The sequence below is a fragment of the Vicia villosa genome, linkage group LG3 (assembly GCF_029867415.1).
Source record: "Vicia villosa cultivar HV-30 ecotype Madison, WI linkage group LG3, Vvil1.0, whole genome shotgun sequence".
NCBI lineage: Eukaryota > Viridiplantae > Streptophyta > Magnoliopsida > Fabales > Fabaceae > Vicia > Vicia villosa.
In genome coordinates this window covers 144,676,115-144,697,697 of record NC_081182.1, presented here as the reverse complement: position 1 = coordinate 144,697,697, position 21,583 = coordinate 144,676,115, and the positions used below count along the sequence as shown (strand labels likewise).

Here is a 21,583-nt window from a genome sequence, read left to right as displayed (position 1 = left end):
AAGTTTAATCTGCTCTGTATTTTTTTTACGACAATGTATCACTTTCGCTTGCCACCTCTTGTAACATTTTCTCACTCCTTCATCAATAAAGTGTGCCTTAGTAAAAAATCGAAATCGACGACGCAAATGTTATTTAGGGTTACTACGCATTTTCTGAAATCGATTTATCAGACATTTTTCGGAAATTAATAGACCGGAATAAAAAATGGTGCGCGAAAATACACAAAGGGTGTTGTTTTTTTTTTTAAAAAAAAAAAAAACCCAACACATAGGAGCCAGATGAAATGGCGCCTATGTGTTAGGACATGGCCTTATGCGCCATTTGCTTTGGCTAATATATTCTTGCCCTAAATTTTAAGGGTTTGCGCCATTTCATTTGGCATGCAACATGTGTATGTGTGTGTTCTTTGAAAAGGAATGGTGCTGGTATAAGATGCTCTTATTTTATGTTTGGAGTTAATAATAACTATAAGACCACCGTACGTAGTATAAGATGCTCTTATTTTATGCAGAGCATAAAAAACAAAAGTCCTATTAATACAAACCAATAAAATAATCTGTAAAGTTAGAAGACTGATGCTAAAGTTGGCTTATTCTTCATTTCTCAAATTAGGCAAGCAACAAAATAGAAGATAATGCATGGCTTACTAACACAAAATGAGACGGTATGCAATGTGAAGAAATCTGTTCAAACTCCCCTCTCAACATGTTAACATGCTTCCACTTATTTTTTGAGATCAATGCATAACTTATTGTTTCTTCTTTCTCAATTTTTCTCCAATTGTCTCACTCTTTTTGATAAGTTATCTTTCAAACGTTAAATGACACAATCCACTTTTGTCATAGTGATTTGAAAATTTTAATTTTTAATTATAGCTCTGGCACCAATTTAATAACAAGCTTTGAATCATTAAATAAAAGTGTTTTAGACATACAAAGACACTGGTATCACATGTAATTTTAAAACCAGCTGTTGAATATTTTCTACCTTTTCTTAGCAGATACATTACTAAATATTAGTATGGATATCATTGAATGATATGTTATATTGATGTTTACAACTTTACATTGGGTAGATAGAGACAAAAATTTGATAATCGAATTTTGTGTAGATTAAAAGAGATTATGAATGATTGTTAACCTCTACATGATAAATCTGAAAGAAAAAAAAAACCTTTTATAGTAATTTACATTCATGTATATAAGATTTAAAAATAAACTTTACGAACTTGTCGATTAGAGAAAGAAAACGTTTCATTTTAAACTATGTAAATCTCTTGGATGAATACTTTAAGTGTATTTTTTTATAATTATAAAAGTATACTTTTCAATATTTGAGTAACTTAAATCATCCTATTTCTTGCGGTATATTAACAAATGTAGTTCAATTTCAGGTTGTTTGTCGCACTTTCTGATTACCAAAGTCATTATGGAGAAACATTATTCTCAAATATCATTACCTTTTTCTTTCACCAGTAACACTTTTATATTTCTCCCACTCTTCTTAACCTAATTTCACGTTATCGCAGATGAAATTTACACATCTTGTGCACCTTTTAGCTGCGTTAATTTCATCAATATAACCTATCCTTTCTGGAACCTTAACACACAATCTAGCTACTGTGGACGCCCTGAGTTTATCTTGACTGCCAAAATGGTAGATTGACTATGGAAATGATGTCTAAAAAATTTTACATCCTTCATATAAATCAATCCTCTCAAGTTTTGAGGATTGCAAGAGACGATTTATGGAGTTTTCTTCCTGGAAATGAGTTTTCTTGTCCCAAACATTATAGTAATATGTGGAAATAGATTCCCATTTCTTCTATTACACTTCCAACAATGAAATGTATACTATATTGTATGAGTATGGTGATCTTCCAAATTCATACTTTACTCCCTCGTTTCAAATTCCTTTTGAAGTAATTGGTTGTTATATCGACGGAAAATTTCATAGTAGATACGTAGTTTCAAGTTCTAAATTGACTGATTTTAATGCGGTGAACTGCAAGCATAGTATCACAGTACCTAGAAAAAAGAAATCTTTGCCAAACAAATCACGCGTTATGGAGGGTATTTTAGTCCAAGGATTTGAGGTGAGATGGAACATTGGAACGGTGTTGGGAAAGACAGGTGTCGTGCTTGTACAAAATATGGAGGGAGATGTGGATACAAAAGAGTAGAAAATTCATTTATGTGTCTCTTGAAGAGATCTTCCACCTCAAAAGGTCCATGAAGTAAAATATTCTATTTGAATACTCAATATTCTCTTTAAATCATCACAACTCTAACTCATATTTGCTTTTATAACTAATTGTTGCAGGAACATGGAATTTGAAAAAGAAAATCATCATTGGTAATAAATTCTACTCTCCTTAATATATTTCATCTTTTTTTACATGTAGATACTTTATATACAAATATAATTACTTACACTTCCTATGTTTTATGGAAGGTGTTATTTCAATTGTGTTGGCAACACTCGCTGTCATCACATCCATATACTTTTATAAGCGCTATAATATACACTGTCGCAACCTCTCCTAACAACCTTTTAGACTTGATAGTCAACGCATTCGTAAAAGTCAAAACTTCGGAGTCGAACACTTCATCTATAAAGATCTTTACAAGGCGACAAACCACTTTGACAAAAAACTAGGAAATGGAGGTAGTGCAGAAGTATTTTATGGTAACAGATAACACTTTTATAGTCAAAATATAGTCCTTAATGTCAACAGTCATTGCAATCACTGATTTCAGCCATTGATCATGATCAAATGGCTAAGACTCTAAAATCTCAAATGGACAACTTGTGATGTTAGTTGTTTGGTGTATATCCAAAAATTTATATAAAATTGTTGCAATGATTGTGAGAAACCTTGAATGCAAGAAATTGAGTCTATTTTGTTTACTGCATCTATTGCCTTTTTTTAACTTTTAATAGTCTTAACAAATATTTTCTATCATTTGATTATTTTTAGGAAAACTACCAGATGGGCGTGAAGTGGCAGTGAAAAGGCTTTTTAAATACGGCGTCAATAATGAACAACAATTTCTTAACGAAATAAATATACTAGCAAGAACTTTTCATCGTAATCTCATCTTATTATATGGTTGCACATCACTCAAAAGTCGTCGTGCTTTGGTTGTCTACGAGTATGTTCCTAATGGACCTTTGAGTGATCATCTTCATGGTGATAAAGCAACACCTAATAAACTTCCTTGGAACATTAGGATGAGGATTGCCGTGGAGACAACAGATGCATTGAACCATCTTCACGCTTCTCATATCATTCATAGGGATATTAAAACGAGTAATATTCTCTTAGATGCCGAATACCATGTTAAAGTAGATGATTTTGGACTTTCGCGCCTCTTTCCTAAAGATCAAAGTCATGGTTTAACAATTCCACAACGGACATCAGGCTATGTAGATCCCGAGGACAATCGAACTAATGCACTTACTTACAAAAGTGATGTGTTCAATTTTGGAGTGGTGTTGATTGAACTCATAACATCTTTGCGTGCTTATGATCGCAACAGAAAGGATGATGGTGTCAATCTGTATGACATGGCTATTAAAAAAATTCAAGATCACACTTAACATGATATTGTGGATCATACCCTCAGTTTTGATACAGATTCCATGGTAAAGCAAATGATTAATGGGGTTGCCGAGTTAGCACTTTCTTGTCTCCAAAGTTCCGGTGATATGAGACCGACAATGGAATCTGTGCTCCAATGTTTACAAAGTTTCAAGGATGTGAAAGAAATCCAACCTCAAGTAGCCGGCAGTTCTAGCCCAAATGATGAAATAGTGTTGCTGAATAATGATCTAGCTTGACTCTCACCTAGTTAAAACAATACAAAATTTTAGTTCAGTTAGTATTTAACTACAATATGTTGTTAAGTAGTTTGCTTATTTCAATTATTTTGGCTAACTTTATGTAAATATATACTAAGGATTGATTTCATTGTATCATTCACTCTCATTTTTTTATTTATTCTGGATATCATTTAAGACTCCTTTGTTACTTCTGCAACATTCAGTTTCAAATTTAATTTCTTCAATTTTTTATGTAGTAAATATACACAAAGAAACAATGATTTGAAACTGTAATGTAAACATCAAAAAGTATTTTTGTTAATGAAGTGTTGGAAGGATAAATGGAAAAAAATGAAGAATTTATTATGAATAACAACAAAACTGATACAATAAAACCTTCTTTTCATTAGGTGCAAAACATAAGAGATGTATCTTCGTAAGTAGGAAATGTAAAATCTAGATGTCGAAAGTATCCGGAGATGCATCTTCGTAATTTTTTTAATTAAAGCCAGAATCTAACTATTGAATCTGAAACGTTGTATTTTGGGTGCGTATGGAGATGTATCTCTGAAATCTGAGAATATTTTTAGTTTTTCCATTACCAATAATCAGAGCAAGTTATAAAATGAATAAACCATAAATTAATAATTAATGAGAGCAAATTAATAAACCATAAACCAAATATTTTTAATACACAAGAAAAGACTAAAGTGATAGCAACTTCAACCTCCAAAGCACTTCACATTCACATTCCTTTGCATGTAAGTTTCATCCCCAATTCGTTAATCCCATTTTCAATTCCAAAAGACAAAACTATTCTCAAAAAAGCAATGTGATGTGTGAGTGTATGCCTTAACTCCTATTTTTTTTTTTTTTTTTTGAAATATATGATTTGGGAAAAGTTAGTAGAGAAAATGAAACCAACATGCAAATATTTCATTGTCATATCTCATTCATCTTTTTCACTTTCCACGTGCTTTCCTTTGCATGTAAGTTTCATCCCCAATTCTCAAAATATAAATTTGCATTGGTTTCGGTGTTTGTGGTAGAAACATGGGTAGCACGAGTGAAGAGAATATTATGGATGCTGAGATTGTTCCTTCTTCACTTGCTGTTGTCGTGCCTATTCTTAGAGCTGCCATTGATATTGAAGTGGAGAATCCTAGAGTTGCCTTTCTTTGTGAGTTGTTTTTCCATTGGCTGCTGCTGTTGTTGTTTTTGCTTAATCAATAACTTTTCTTTGCTTAACTAATTACAGGTCGCTGGTATGCAGTTGAGAAGGCTCATACAATTGATCCAACATCAAGTGGCCATGGCGTCCGACAATTCAAGACTAATCTACTGCGCAAGGTCGAAAGGGTACACTGCCTAATTTTAATATCTCGCAATTCTTTCATATTTTGAAAGTGGTTTGATTAACATTCATGGTTGTAGGAAGAGGAGATAACACAGAAACATACTAACAGAACTGATGTCCGAGAGCTACTGAGTTACTACCAAACTTTCTACGAGACTAGAATCCGGGATGTTGAATTTACTAAAGAACCGTAAGGCTTGATTTTTCTTAAACTTGCTCTTGAAGGTTGTGTGAATCATGTGATTTTACAATGTCTTATTATTCTTATGATGTTTCTGTTGAAGGGAGGAGATGGTTACGAATGTTCAGATTGCCACTGTCTTGTATGAAGTACTGAAGACTATGCTAGCTCATCGAACTATCGATGAGAAGGTTTGTTTTTCTTTGATCATATTATTATCACTTAAATTGTTCAATTCTACTTTTTTCGCTTAGTCGTAAGAGTATGGCCTTATGACCTCATTTTTTTCCAGACAAAAGGATATGCTGCGGATGTTGAGAATAAGAAGGTACAGTATGAGCATTCTATATGCAGCTCCTCTTGTTCAGATGATAAACTTAGAGGTCCAGGAAGCTACCAAAGCGATGATGTTGTACCCGATGAGAGTCCTCTTGTGGCATGCATTAGTGAACCATCTGAGGAAAAGATTGATAATGCTTTGAAGGAACTATCTAAGTCTCAAGGGTGATGATTTGATGATGTCAAGTGCTAAAGTAAATAACAGCTATGTGTAATTTTCTTACACTTTGCTTTATTACATTTTGTAAAAAGAAACAAAATTTGTACTATGCATATTACTTTTTATATTATGAAGCACAGAATCTGGACAAAGGTATATACTTAGTTTTACTCTGTGATAAAATTCTATCAAAGTTGTATAAACTACTAAATGTTTTATTTAAGGTTTAGTATAATATAAGAAACTCTGATTGGATTGGAAGCATATGAATTTTTAAGAAGGGGCAAAGTAAAATAATAAAAGATTATCAGTCACGACAAACAAAGGATGCAGCTTTCTTTAACAAAAAATTAAAGGATGTAGCTTTAGTTTAATTAAATATATAAAGATATCACATGAGCAGGTAAATTTTGAAATATTATAATAATGGCAAAGTTAAGTTTGTCAGAATTTGAAGTTTAACCTTCTTATTAATTGGTGTTTAAAGTTTTATTTATTTTTGAATTAGTCATTTTTCTATATATATTTAAACTTTATTCAACATTTTATTTCATATTTTCTTAAACTTTTACAAAAATATTTTCTTTTTATTCAATTACTGAGTTTCGAGTTTTGACATGTAATCAATCTGTTTTTCAATAACATCATCACCATTGTTCTAAATCTCTTTTTCATTAATTCATATTCTATTTTTTATCTATAGTAAGGTTGATATCGTTTGGAAGTATTATTTCGGTACCTTTCAAATCACTTATGAAAGGATCCTTCAAAAATAGTGTGAATGTTTGTTTGATTCTATTTCTTTTACGTGCAACGACTATAGATATGATTTACCCTGATGTTGTCGATCTAGTTTATGAGGTACCTGACGTTGTTGGTCCATATACTAATGTACCAGAGGTTGGTGAATCGGGTGCTCTTAAACCCGGTGTTGCTAAAGTAGTAGTTGTTGTTGTAATTTTTGTAAGTAAATATTTTAGCCAAGAACTGAAGTTTATATTACGAGATGACATGTTTAAACGGGTTCGTGTTGAAACAGTTAAATTGGATTTGGTATAGTTATCGCACTACTAAAAATATGACATTTGGTTAAAAGATTTTACATCAGGTATCGTAATATATGATGTGAAAAATATTTGTCAAAAGATTTTACATCAGACATTTATTTCCAATGATATAAAAAATATATGAAAAAATGAAAAATGTACACACAGTGGCAGTATTGTAAATTAAATGAAGGAAAAAAAAGGCGGTGGCAGTATTGTAAATAAATAAAAATCTTGTTATAAGAGATTTTACATCGAGCCTAGTTAATACCCGATGGAAAATGTTACGAAAGTGGACCTTTACATCGGACCATTTAAAAACCGATGGGAAATGTTTTGCCCAATTTTTCCCTAAAAACTTATTCCTTCTATGTTAAGCCTAATCTCAAAATCTTTTCTCTCTTCTTCTTCGGCCGAAAATCTTTTCTCTCTTCTTCTTCGCATAGCGGTTCCGTTCGCCTCCGACGACCTCCCATCAAAGACCTCCGTTCGCCTCCTCTGTCCACCGACCTCCGTTCGCCTCCTCTGTCCGCCAGCCTCCTCTAACACCATCACTCTCCGTTCCTGCGAGAAGGGCAACCATCGTGCCGGCATTGCCGCCTTAGTTGATTTGTGTGAACTAGATCTCTTTTATCACACAATTTTTTCATTTCAGGGTTTCTCTATTTTGCGATAATCCATGTTCTCCCAAATGTATTAGGGTTTCATTTCTAGGTCTAATTTATTGATATTTTCTGAACGAATTAGGACTGAGTATGACCGAGAAGTCAACACCTTTTCTCCCGAAGCCTGTTTGTTTTAGGTTGAATATGCAATTGAAGCCATCAAGGTATGTTGTTTCTTTTTCCCCGATCTCACCTTTCTCTTTTAGGGTTTGTTCTAGTGTTTGTATTTTTAATGGTTTTACTTTATTGCAGCTTGAATCGACTGCAATCGGTTTGAAGACTAAAGAGGGTGTTGTCCTTGCAGTTGAAAAGCGTACTACTTCCCCTCTACTGGTCTGTTCTTGTTCCTTTTATTTAATTTTTTGATTAATTTAGTAGAAGTTTTATCATTTTATTGTGTAATTACTATTAGCAGTTATGTTCCAGGTGGGGGGAGATTTGGTAGATTAATTTAGTGTAAATTCTGCTTTCAGGAGCCTAGCAGCATTGAGAAAATTATGGAAATTGATGACCATATTGGTTGTGCAATGAGTGGATTGATTGCTGATGCTCGTACACTTGTTGAGCATGTACGAGTTGAAACTCAGGTACTATTTTCTGCACTAGTGTGTGTTTGGTATTCATACATAGAAGTTGAAGCCTGATTTTTGAAGGTAGAATACTTAAAATTTCAATAAATGCATACTGTCAGTGAAATGGACTACTACTAGATAGAGCCAATTCTTTGACTTTAGTTACATACACTCCCAATGACTTTCACTAATGGATGAATCAATGGATCCAATGCTACTAATATTAATCTTCTGTATTAATTCTTTGGAGTCTTTCTCCTTGCCACTTGTATGTGTAGCTTTGAATTGAACCTTTTAGTACGTTGTTTTGAGTCTTGAAGTGAGTATGACTTTCAAATTATGAACTATGAGAACAGGTGCAAGAGGTTGTTTTTTCTGCTGATATGAAATGTGAGAACTGCCAGAAGAGAGTTTCTGATATTATTACAAAAATGAATGGTAAGCTTGTTTGTTAAAATTCCTTCTTGTAAAGCTATCATTTGATTTTGTTGAAATATGGTATAGCTAAATGTTTTGAACATGATTGTGAAATTGTTGATTGGTTTTAATTAATGCTCTATAGAAAAAATCCCTTAGTCAAATCCAATATCATTTCCTCTATTTGCTTTATTTGCAAGAGATTAGAGAAGAGAGAAGGGGAAAAGAGCAGTGGTCCTTAGTGTTTTTGTTTTTGTTGTCACTTTATTATATAATGACTTTTGCATGTGTTTTTGACTGCAAGTCAGAGGAATATTATAGGGCCAAGTGCTAGTATATATAGAACTTGTTTGGATTAATGGAATAAAGTGTCACAGAATTGTGGTTGTGACTTGTGAGCAATCAATTCTATAAAACCTGTATAAGATGAGGATTTCTCTTATTTTGTAAGATGGTGTATATATACAATTCTATATATATATATATATATATATATATATATATATATATATATATATATATATATATAGGGAGCATATCAAGTGAGAGCGGTGTGTAACAAATAATTTCTAGTAGTGAAAACGAAATTTCTAGTATGAGGTTTTCGTAGTTTCCAGTCTAATTTCCGGTGTGTAACAAATAGGAAGCTAAAACTTGATGACACAAAGTCAAGAAAATGTGGATGTTCATTCTGATTGTGTGGGTACTCTCTAACTTTAAATGTTTGGAAACTTATTGTGTGTGGTGTACACAATCATGACTTGGATTGTAAGTTAGCTTATCATCTTATTGTCGGTTGTTTGAATATTCAAAATGAAAAATTGTTGTAATGATAATGAGAGATTTTAACTTGCCATGCCCTCAGTTAGACCTCACACCCCCCATATTTCTTTAATAACAAAAATGCCCTTGCTATTCCAACCCCTAAAAAAATTCACTATGACCAAGGCAGTAAAAAACAAAATTTCTAGTAGTGAAAACGAAATTTCTAGTATGAGGTTTTCGTAGTTTCCAGTCTAATTTGCGTTTTTACCGGAAATAGTGTGGGGAAAACGAAATTTTCGGGGAAGAATTACCAAAATTTTTGAAAATTCTGGTATTTATTTTGAAAAAACAACAAAAAAGACTTACCGGAAATTCTCAAATTTCGAGTGAGTAACAAAAACTTTTGGGAATTTGTAAATTTCCGGTATACCGGAAGTTTTGCCTATATACAAAATTTCCGATAGTATAGAAAAATGTTTTACTTGTGTGTTCCAGAACCGGCAACATCTTCTACGGAATCCTGTATAGATTTTACGCAGTTTGTCACCATTGACGTTGTATGTTTTCTATGTAACAATTTCAAAATTTAAAGGTTTTCCCGTCTCTATGATATTTATAGTTTACTCTTGATATGTTGTAATTGATAGATTTTAAAGTCCCGATCTGAAGTTTTAACATGGCCACAGATTACTAGTAAACGGCATGGTATTATTGTTGTCACTGTTCATTCAGATATTGCTAATGGGAAGCGAGGGAGGAATTATAAATTGATTATGGATTGTGAGAGAAGAATGCATCTGAAATCAATAATTTGTTAGAAGGCATTTATAATATGAAAGTTAAATGTCCCTTTAGGTTGAGATTTGTGCCAAGTTGTATAGGTTGGAAGGTGGTTGTTAGGTGCATGATGCACAATCATAAACTATCTAAGGATTTAGAAGGCCATGACATATTGGGCTCTTTGAAAGATCATGAAAAAATTGTGAATGACACTGACGAAGTAAAATATGGCTCCAAGGTGCATAATTAGCTCTTTATAATGTAAGTTATTGAGTGCGCCTAAGAGGGGGTGAATTAGTACTTTAAAAATGTATTCGGTTTTAGAATACTTGCTCTTATTTTTCTAGTTTGGTGCAAGAGTTTTGAAATGTGTTACTTTATTTTTTGGTTATGATTTGTGAAAGCGGTAAATGCGGAAAAGTAAAGAACACAAGGATGTATCCTGGTTCTCCTCACAGTCCGAGAGTACTCCATTCCCCTTTCAACACGAAAGATATTTCACTATTGTTAGTGTGAGAATTGGATCTAACACTAGTGGGTCGAAGAGTTTCTTCTTGTTTCAACGGAGAATATGTTGAAGACCTACATACTGTCGTCTAAGTGTGTTCTAGTATGTGGGTGTCGAAATGCTAGGGTTGTTAGTATTTCGAATTGGGCATGTTTGTTATGTTCAATAGTTTTAAGTTATCTTGTACCCTAAGTTGGCTTGTAATGGGCATTTGTGAAAAAACCCATCAGTTTAGTATGTTAGGTTTATTATAAATAGCATACTAGTCTTACATCATTGCATACTGCAAATCCTAATTTAGGGTGAAAGGGTTATTTGTTATTCTTGTAACACTTGTAATCTTGATTAAAAGAAAAAGAAAAGAATAGCAGTTATAATCAATCATTATTGTACTTCTTGCTTCTCATCGTGTTCTCTATTATACTCTTTTATTGGCATCATTTTCACAACAAATTGGTGCGGTGAGCATGAAGATGATGTCTTCAACAAAGTATGACATTGAAAAGTTCACCGGAGTGAACGATTTTGGTCTGTGGCATTTGAAGATGAAAGCCATACTGGTTCAGCAGGGTTGTTTGGAAGCATTGAAGGGAGCAGCGATTATGGACGTTGCGTTAACGGAAAAAGAAAAGACGAACATAAGGGTTATGGGTAAAACTTGAAAGTTCGTACATGACCAAATCGCTGGTGAATTGACTCTACCTGAAGCAAGCACTGTATCCATTCAAAATGATTGAAGATAAAGTGTTGGCTGAGGAGTTGGTTATGTTCAACAAGATGATTCCTTATCTTGAAAATATTGATGTGAAGATCGATGATGAAGATCAAGCGTTGTTACTGTTGTGTGTTTTGCCTCAAACATATGCTCACTTTAAAGAAACTTTCTTGTATGGAAAGGAGTCCATGACCTTCGAAGAATTTTAATCAGCCTTGTATTCTAAGGACTTGAACAAACAAAAGGAGGATAACCCTTTGACGTTTGGTGAAGGTTTGGCCGTTAAGGGAAAATTCTTGCAAAAGGATGGTAAGTTCGACAAAAAGAAAGGTAAAAGTCAGCAGAAGTCTTACAGTGGCGAAACATCTGGGATTCGATACTATCATTGTAAGAATGAGGGTCACAAAAGAAAGGGGTTCCCTGAACGCCTGAAAGATCATGGATGTAAGGATATTGGCAACACAACCATTGTTCAAGATAATTTTGAATCATCTGATGTTCTTGTGGTTTCAAGTAGTGACTCGAGTAAGGAGTGGGTTATAGATTCAAGTTTCACTTTGCACATGACTCCAAACAAAGACTTGTTCGAGGAATTATGTGATCATGATGGTGGATCTGTATTGCTAGGAAACAACAAAGCTTACAAGATTGCAAGTGTTGGATAGGTAAGATTCAAGCTCCATGATGAGTCAATAAGGTTGTTGACTAAAGTCAGGTATGTTCCTGATTTCCAAGGAGACAAAACTATCCTAAGAGTCATGAAGGGGTTGAGGGAAGTCTTTAGAGGTATGAAGAAACAAGGCTTATATACCCTTGAGGTTAAAGTTGTAAGTGGTTTGACAAATGTTGCATCCACAAAACCTTTGTCGAAGACAAAAATTTGGCACATGAGATTGGGCCATGTCAGTGAAAGGGGTCTCGTCGAATCGGGAAAACAAAATTTGCTTGGTGGAGACAAATTCGAAAAGCTAAAGTTTTGTGAACCCTGTGTACTAGGAAAATTTTGCAGAGTGAAGTTCAACAAAGGAAAACAAAGAACACATGGATTCCTTGATTACATCCATGTTGATCTTTGGGGGCCTGCAAAGTGTCCATCACATTCAGGAGCGAAGTATTTTCTATCAATAGTAGATGATTATTCCATAAAATTATGGGTATTCATCCCGAAGACTAAGGATGAAACTTTGGAGAATTTCAAAAGTTAGAAGGCTCTGGTCAAAAATCAAACTGGGAGAAAGGTCAAGAGGTCGGTGTTAGAACAAGATTGAGAATCTATGTTCAGAGTCTGATTTTGATGATAACAAGCATATATTTTGTGAGTAACAATTTTATTACTAAAGATTTCATTGAGTGTGCAGATACTATGTTATAAAGTCTTATACGACAACATCAGACAAACACACCATCAAAAGTTCTGGTATAAAGAGCAAGAGTTCAACAAGACAAGCTTCAAGGACTTAAACAGAAATATCAATATATGAGGAGATACGTTACAACAAAAAGATCACATGATTAGAAGATCAGAAGTTCTGATAAGAGCAACGCAGTGACATACAAAAATCTACAACAACTAAGGCACACGTGGACAAGAAAAGAAAATACAATCTTAGCATACAAAAGTTCAAAACCAAAAGAAAAGTCGTTACAAACATCATCATTAGAAAAACGGTTGTAACAAGTTAATGGAACAACTCCTAAGGTTGGTTGAAGAAACAACCCACATGCAACGCGTTGAAAAAGGCAAGTTTAATCAAGGAAACACGCTACCAACTGTCATCATCATGCTAAGGATAAGATTCTGCCAAGAACAACACTTTTCATTCATGATTCAATCGAGATGAAGCATTCAAAGCAATATTCAACAAATCTCAACGGCTAGATTCAAACGGTAACTCATCAAGCTATATATAGATCAAATTTCAAACTTGAGTGTGTACCCATTTGTACACCAAAATGAATTGAATATGCATTCAAAGTGTGAACCCATGATGCAACTACAAAGTGCAGAAAAAGAGAAATCTTGAGAGAAAATCTGTAGAGAGAAGCTGATCATGAAAGTATATATGAAGAAATATGAAATCATGCATCAGAAGTTACACAAGAGGTAACACATACTCAGTATGTGATAAATCAATCCACAGTGTTGCTATACACTAACTATAAGCCTACGTGAAGAATTCATAGAAGAATTGAAATAGAAATCACTGTTGTTTAGAGTATTCTCCACTAGAGTTATTAGAAGTTCACTAATACTTGATCAACTCATACATTGTTCACATTGAATGACTTGAGAAGCTGAATACACTGAGTTATTGCTCGAAGAAGTGTTTCATGTTTGCTTATGATCATTAGATGTGTTATCAGGTGTAACAAGCTTCATGATCAGTATTCAAGAAGAAGTCAAGCATTGGAAGAAGCAATTCAACACAGAGTTGTTGCTCTAAATCTGCTTGAAGAGGAAATGAAGATGGTCTTACAAGAAGGAATTAATTTCAAGAGCTGAAGCTCTAATCTCCTTACTCTGATAAGAAAAATACCTAGCTGAAAGAAGCAATTAATACAAGAGGTGTTGCTCTTAATCTGCTTTAAGAAGAAGGTGAAGATCACTTGAAGAAGAAACTCAAAATAGAGTTTTTGCTCTAAATCTGCTTTCAGAAGATGAAGATCAAATCATAAGCATTCAACAATGGAGTTGTTGCTCTAAATCAGCTTAAGATGATTTGAATACAAAGATCAGCATGAAGAAGCACTTACCTTTTGGGGCTGATACTCATATTCTGCTTACCCACAGACATGCAAGGATCTCATCTAGAAGTTGAAGACAATAAGACTACAAGATATTTTGTTTCTTGTAATAATCTGTAAAAACATAAAGAGTTGTTGCTCGTAGTGTGTTATAGCTTAGAAACTTCTGATAGATTGTTTAGGCACCAGAAGTGACTTCTAGTCAATGTGTCGTAAACATACGTATTGAGAATAGGAGATCATATGCTTAATTAAGAAGCACACCTGTAATCTTTGGAAGATCGATGGACGTTATATCCTGATGGGATCACTGAACGGTTCATCATCTATATCCTGATGGGATCAATGAACGGTTCATCATCTATAGTTAGTCACGAGCAGTTGGCTTGTGCGGGGTTAGTCACAGCAAGTAACTGTGCAGGTTACTAGATTGATGAACGTTATATCCAGATGGGATCACTGAACGGTTCAGTCATCTAGGGGTTAGTCACTCGTGGGTAGCTTGTGCAGGGTTAGTCACAACAGTTGGCTGTGCAGATTGTTAGTCACGATGGAGGATCATGCAGATGCAATCAAGTTTGGTTATAGTGGATTAAGACCTCTGTTAAGAGGCAAATCACCTGAGGAAGGTGGACTGGAGGTAGCCTTATTCAGAAGGTGAACCACGATAAAAATGAATGTGTCTTTTACTTTTTGCATAATTTATTTAACTCTGATCATTCACGCAGAATATCCTTAGAACTGTACTGAGACAAGTCAGAAGTTCTGATGATATATATAAGTTAATTGAAATATCTAATTGGCTATGCAACTCCATTCCAAGTATGCTTCCGCAACATTAAAAGCATATCCAGAAGTTGAGATACTAGAGAAAGAAAAGAAATTTCAGAAAGGGAATTTTTAATTGATAAAGAACACAATTAAATCCCCCTTTTCTTGTTTTTTTCTCCACCTTCAGTTGAGAATCGATGATGGCCTTGAATTTTTCAATGAGGCGTTCGACAGTTTTTGTGTTGCCTCTAGTATTGCACGACACAGAACTACTGCAAGTATTCCACAGCAAAATGGTTTGGCTGAAAGGTTTAATTGAACTATTTTGGAGAGAGTCAGATGCATGTTGACTAGTGTTAAGGTGTTTTGGGCTGAGGCTGTTTCAACAGCAATATATCTGATAAACAGATGTCCTTTAACTGCGTTAGATATGAAGACACCTGAAGAAGTTTGGACAGGACATCCATCAGATCTCGACAAACTGAGAGTATTTGGATACATATCCTATGCTCACATTAGGAAAGACAAGGTCGAACCTAGAGCTCTAAAATCCATGTTCATGGGATACCCTTAAGGAGTCAAAACAAGAAGAGTATCACCACTCAAGATGTAGTTTTCAATGAAGATGAAATGGCTTTTAGGAAAACCGATGATGTTGGTGGAAGTGCAGAAATATCTAACAAAGAGCATGAACAAGTAGAGATTCCTGTTGAGGTGAAGCATTTTGATGTTGAAATGCATATCCCAGATGAAGTCGAAGAAGAAGTAGAAGATACTGATGAAGTTAAGGAAACTGCTGATGACTATTTGTTGGCGAGAGATGGGTCGAGAAGAGTCATCAAACCACCTCAGAGACTTGGGTATGTAGATCTTATAGCTTATGCCTTAATATCTGGAAGTGAGGTTCTAGACAAAGAACCTAGAGACTATAAGGAAGTTATGAGGAGTCAAAATAAGGCTGAATAACTGAAGGCCATGAATGATGAGATGAAATCTCTTCATGATAATCACACTTGGGAACTGATCAAGAAACATTATAGAGAAAGGTTAGTCAGCTATATATGGATTTTCAAAGTTAAGGAAGGAATCGAAGGAGTGGTGTTGAAAAGATACAAGGCGAGGTTGGTCGCAAGGGGTTTCACTCAGAAAGAAGGTATTGTCTTCAATGATGTGTTTTCTGCTGTTGTGAAGCATAAGTCCATTCGAATGTTGCTTGCCATGGTGGCACAATTCAATCTTGAACTGGAATAGACAGATGTGAAGACTGCATTCTTGTATGATGATCTTGTTAGCTGGAGATTTCAATTGAAGGATATGTTTCTTGAAGAATTAGAGTTCGAAGAATAAAATGGCTTTCGATGGCCATTCCTGAGAATAAATGGTTTTTTAAAGGCCATTTTCGAGGATGTTATTTATGATGAAGATGATTGAAATCGAAGATGAATCGAGATAGATTGTCTTTGAGACTTAAGCGTTTTTCGAAATACAAGAGTACTGAAGCTTAGAGTATTTCGTTGCATTCTCGTTAAAGATCACGTTGCCACGTATCGAAAGAGAATTCAAGCGGGAGGATTTGAATTTTGAAATATTCTGTATAACCGAACAAGGACAGATGGCGCCCCAGGGATTTGAAACGCATGCATGTAAGCAACGTGGCATTTCGTTAGCATAGGACCGTTAGGGTCGAATTAGTATAAATAAGGGTCTTAGTATCAGGATCCAGTGTGTTCATTTTGTACAAATCACTCACAAATCACTCAAGTATCAAGTGTTAAGAGAAGGAGTTCGCTGAGAAATGTACGTATGACACCACACTTTTAATATGTTTGTATTTCTATTTACAGAATAAAAGTGTCTTTAAGTTTCTTTTACTTTTCGCTCAGTCTTTCCTTCAATTCCAGTTTTCTTTTCGATAAGTCTTTACATTATTGCACTTTACATTTCTGAAGTCTACATTTCTTTACATTTTCGTCAAAGTTTCACTTACATTTATAACCTGTTTATGTTTCAGTTGTGTACATTATTTGTTAGTTTATTTCGCAAGTCATTTACATATTCATACTATAACCAAGTTTCGAAGCAAAAGACCAACAAACATGAACCAAATTATCTCAAAAGACAACTATTTGACTATGTCCTAGGATCAATCTAGTCGATCCTGCGAGTAACCAAAGTATATTTATAGTTTGGAGGACTAGCGGTTGTTTACCGGAAATCACCATAAACAGATCTAGATGAAACGATCTTGATGAGGCAACCTAAAGGGTATGTTAAAAAGGGAAGGAAGATGATGTGTGCAAGATAAATAGATCTTTATATAGACTTAAACAATCTCCTCGACCGCGGAATAGGAGATTCCACAAGTTCATGGCACGCATAAGTTTAGTTAGAAGCTAGTTCGACCACTGTGTTTACTTCTGGTTTTGACCTGGTAATTCATTTCTTAGTTTGTTGCTTTATGTGGATGATATTCTCGTAGCAAGCAACAATGTCGAAGATGTGATAAGGGTGATGGTTGAACTCAATAAGGAGTTCGATATGAAGGATCTAGGATCTGCATCCAGGATCCTTGGGATTGACATTCAAAGAGATAGAAAATAGTAGAAGTTATGCTTATCTCAAGAGGAATATCTACGGAAGAATCTCGACAAGTTTGGTATATCAAATTCAATGCCTGCTTTGACTCCGACAAACCCTCAATTCAAGCTGAGTATTGATCAGTGTTACATTACTAATGTTGAAATAGCTTATATGAATAACATTTCATATGCTAATATAGTAGGTTCTTTTATGTATGTTTTGGTCAGCACAAGACTCGGTATAGCATATGCAGTAAGTCTTGTAAGCAAGTACATGGTGAATCCTAGAAAGACTCACTGGCAAGCATTGAAGTGGATTATAAGGTACATAAATGGGTCTCTGAACAGAGTATTAATTTATGGCGGAGCCTTGGGTGAAGATAGTAAAACAGTAATCGAAGGATATGTCGACTCTAATATGCAAGTTGTATGGATTCCTAAAAATCTATTTCTGGATATGTTTTCACTATGCTTGGCACAGTACTTAGTTTGAAAGCAACACTTCAAAAGGTTGTTTCTTTATCAACCACTGAAGCGGAGTATATTGCCCTAACTGAAGTTATGAAGGAACCATTGTGGCTTGAAGGTTTTGCAAAGGAGATGAAACTTCAAGGTCGAGGTATCACTTTTAAATATGAAAGCAACACTTCAAAATTCCCATTAGTTTAGTATGTTAGGTTTATGATAAATATCATACTAGTCTCTCATCATTGCATACTGCAAATCCTAATTTAGGGTGAGAGGGTTATTTGTTATTCTTGTAAAACTTGTAATATAGATTGAAAGAGAAAGAAAAAATAACAGTTATAACTAATCCACGTCGTTCTTTTTGCTTCCTATTGTGTTCCCTATTATACTCTATTCTTGGTATTGTTTTCACAACAATTCCATATTTGTACAAGTCTAAACACCAAACTTCTCCTACAATAATCTAACTGTAGCGATCGAAAAAGGAGAGGGAGAGATGTCCTGATAATAATGCCTTTTGAAACATTAACATCTTCCTCTTTTTTTCTTTTCTTTCGGAAACGGCACGCACAATCCTCCACGCGAAATTTGGAAGAAGAGGCAGCCTTCCTTGGGGGGTGTTTCCTAGCCACTCGAACTTTTAATTTATCCTAAACTAATTGGAAGGCGAAAATATCTCAATCTACCCTAAGTTGTCTAGGTGTGAGGATTTCACCTAATAGAGATTTCCGAGGTCCGGGAGGCTGGTTATACTAAGGGAAGGTATTAGCACCCTAAGTATCCGTAGTACTCTACGGGAACCTTTTTACCGTCTATGCATTGATCTTATGTTTGTTTGTTGCTTGATTATTGGGAAGGTTTATCCTTTGTGTTAGGAGAGGAAATGAACTTAAGAATGACAGGTGAACTAAATGTTTTTAATGTTTTGTTTACTTGCAAAGATTTCTTGTGAATCTCATGCCTACATATCCCTAATGGAAGGTTTATTCTTTCCACTTATGATTTGTTGTTAGTTTGTGTAAACACTCCATCTATAAATATGTCAATTGCACATATTAATATATTTTTTTCATTTTCATAGCTTAGCTTATATCTACTTTTCTTGACAGTTCAATTTTGAAAATAACATGTATATAGTATAAAAACTTTTGAGTATAGTGATTCAAATTTTCCCATGATGTCTCACATCATATCTGCTCCAATGTACAAAGACAAAATTTCACTTTGAACCAATAGTTTTTTCACTAAACTGTTGTGAAATAACGGAACAACATATTATGTAAGGATGCTTTCTGGCGATTCATGTTGACATTGCTCATTATCACACTTTAAACTACAAACTAAATAACATTTAAAATTTTATATTGCATGTTCTTTTATTAGTGTGATAACACAATGTTATCCTTAAAATATAAAAATGATAATAATCTGATAATATTGTGAATTTTATTTTTATAATATGTTAGCCTTATTGTTATACCCCAAAATTTGCCCGCATCTTTTTCAAAAAGAAGGCAACAGACTTCTGTCTAAAAATTGGGAGTTTCATATAATCTTGGATATTATTTCATAAATATCCTGATTTTATGAATACTCGGTTTTTAGAATATTTCTTATACGGTATTTTGGTTCGCTGTTGAATTTATTCTTACACAAACGCGAAGTACTGTTTATCACTTCACACACGCTATTTATTTGAGATTTATTTGCAGATAAATAGTACTGACGCAATTGGTACATAATTAAATTTTGCAGGCGCAGAGTCCGGGGATTCAGACTGTACTGGTAACAAGTAAATTTTTATTAGTTTTTGTTTCCCACTAATTTTTGTACTATACTATTGTTTTCAAATCTTTTCCTTTCTTTTCAAATCTCTTTCTTTCAAATCAAATCCTAACTTTATTCCATACATCTCTCTTTTCAAACCCTACCATACACTTTCTTTCAAATCCTACTACCACTCAATTTTTTTTTTTGTACGGTATCACTTCATTCCCCAACGTCTCTATCCTTCTTTTCGCTCTATAAATACCTCTCATTTTTTCCATAAATTCTCACATCAAATTTCAACTCATTTCTCAAACTTCTACCTCATAATTATTTTCTCTTCTTCCCCGGCAAAAATGGCAAAGTGGATGGATACGTTTTTTCTTATGGTCATCACTGTTTTGGTGGTGATCATGTCCTTTTTCTGTTTGCATAGTCTTGAAAAAAGCGGTCCTGGGTTGCTTACACTTCCGTTCATCTATATGTTGTTATTTATAGCATGGGTTTTTAATCGTCATTTTTAAAGTTTGTCGTATCGTTCGCTTTCAAATAATGTACCGTTTATTTTATTTGTCGTACTGTTCATTATATTATGTAATATTTGTACTGTCAGTATTAAATGTTGTACTATCTGTCGTACTGTCGTTTAATTATCAAGATAATATTATGTGTGTTTTCTGCTAGTTAAATATTTATTTTTTCTGTGCATTAAATATTTTTCAAGGTTATTATCGGTAATTTCGTTCGCGTACAGTATATTTTATTTATTTATTATGTTTGTGTTTTTCTAACAACTCATGTAAATAAATTTTCACCATTAACACAACAAAAAACAAAAAGAAAAAATTAACTTTAACTGTTGAATTTTCACTTTAACTGTTACGTTAATGCCCGGACAGCCAGTTGACAAGTCAAACCCGCTGACAGCACGATTCTCCGTGTTTTGTACCATCAATCAAATCAATCTTTTGCATTTCAAAATTCCAAGATTTTTGTTCTAGAAGTCTTCTGATAATCACATGATCAGCAGAGACTCAACACTGCACAAAAATCAGGTACGCTTAACTATCTCCTACACAAACAGTCCCTAACTAGGGTTTTTGTTTTTTTCAGGAGAACAAGTTTTTTGAGACCTCAAGTGGATTTCATGGACCTCCATATGTCTCAAAGTACCACTAGACAAATTTTCAAACTTCAATTCGCTTAGACGCCCAGTCAGCAGCTCAAATAGTCAACAGACGACCAGTTTGACTGAAAAGTCAACAGACAGTCAAAAATGAAATTTTTTGTCAACATCCATATTTTGTCAAAAGATTCATCATTTGATCAATGGTTGATCATAATTCATCAAGAAAAGATCAGAAATCAACAAAACCCTAAGTTTCAAAATTAGGGTTTTCTCCTAAAAGTCAACTGAACTTTGACCGGCCGTAACTCTCTCCTCGTTCATTCAAAAAATTCCAACCAAAGCTTGTTTTGAAGGAAATTCAATTATCTTTCAAATGCAATTGATCCCATGGTCATTGGATTCACCATTTGGAAAATATGAGCTCAGACATTACAGGTCATTTTCAAAGTCAACAAAAAGTGGTTTTTTGTCAAAGGCTATAACATCAAGATAACTTCTCCAAATGAAAAAAAGTTTCCAAAGTAGCTTGTAGAGGACATCTTGAGGTTTCTAAAAAGTACAAGAACTCCTTCATATGATCAAAATTGAGGGAGATATGCCTTGTTGAAGTTGGCTATTTTTTGGGAAAATGCATGAAACCAACATTGATCAAAAATGTTTTTTTTCCAAAAGAAACCAAGTTTTCATGATCCAAACATGATTCTAATGATGCTAAGGGCCTCCCACGACCAACCTAAGGCCCATAACATTTTTATTTCTTTTTTAGTTTAATTTTATTACATTTAAAGTTAAA

The 21,583-nt window shown here is 34.1% G+C and overlaps 2 protein-coding genes and 1 pseudogene across 3 annotated transcripts; all 3 read left to right on the top strand.

Moving 5' to 3' along the window:
* Positions 1-1,847: 1,847 nt before the first annotated feature.
* Positions 1,848-3,844, top strand: LOC131659113 (LEAF RUST 10 DISEASE-RESISTANCE LOCUS RECEPTOR-LIKE PROTEIN KINASE-like 1.2). The gene is made up of 4 exons (XM_058928350.1): positions 1,848-2,133; positions 2,324-2,356; positions 2,982-3,564; positions 3,631-3,844. The coding sequence occupies exons 1-4, from the start codon at positions 1,848-1,850 to the stop codon at positions 3,842-3,844; spliced, it is 1,116 nt and encodes a 371-aa protein (XP_058784333.1).
* A 1,005-nt stretch (positions 3,845-4,849) lies between these two features.
* On the top strand, positions 4,850-6,019 carry LOC131656764 (callose synthase 7-like). 2 transcript variants are annotated; one of them, XM_058926383.1, is made up of 5 exons: positions 4,850-5,006; positions 5,085-5,176; positions 5,261-5,373; positions 5,468-5,555; positions 5,657-6,019. In XM_058926383.1, the coding sequence occupies exons 1-5, from the start codon at positions 4,880-4,882 to the stop codon at positions 5,870-5,872; spliced, it is 636 nt and encodes a 211-aa protein (XP_058782366.1). In that variant the 5' UTR covers positions 4,850-4,879; the 3' UTR covers positions 5,873-6,019. The 2 variants fall into 2 exon arrangements, with proteins under 2 accessions (XP_058782366.1, XP_058782365.1); XM_058926382.1 differs by having other exon boundaries at positions 5,085-5,185.
* A 669-nt stretch (positions 6,020-6,688) lies between these two features.
* Positions 6,689-8,974, top strand: LOC131659112 (proteasome subunit alpha type-5-A-like; annotated as a pseudogene).
* Positions 8,975-21,583: the final 12,609 nt, after the last annotated feature.

Excerpts from the sequence above, each read along its gene's own strand:
- LOC131659113 (XM_058928350.1), top strand. The coding sequence starts at position 1,848 with ATGTATACTATATTGTATGAGTATGGTGATCTTCCAAATTCATACTTT. Across the intron at positions 2,357-2,981 it reads GAAAAAGAAAATCATCATTG|GAAAACTACCAGATGGGCGT; the intron begins GTAATAAATTCT and ends GATTATTTTTAG. Across the intron at positions 3,565-3,630 it reads AAGGATGATGGTGTCAATCT|TTTTGATACAGATTCCATGG; the intron begins GTATGACATGGC and ends TCATACCCTCAG.
- LOC131656764 (XM_058926382.1), top strand. The coding sequence starts at position 4,880 with ATGGGTAGCACGAGTGAAGAGAATATTATGGATGCTGAGATTGTTCCT. Across the intron at positions 5,374-5,467 it reads GTTGAATTTACTAAAGAACC|GGAGGAGATGGTTACGAATG; the intron begins GTAAGGCTTGAT and ends TTTCTGTTGAAG. Across the intron at positions 5,556-5,656 it reads ATCGAACTATCGATGAGAAG|ACAAAAGGATATGCTGCGGA; the intron begins GTTTGTTTTTCT and ends ATTTTTTTCCAG.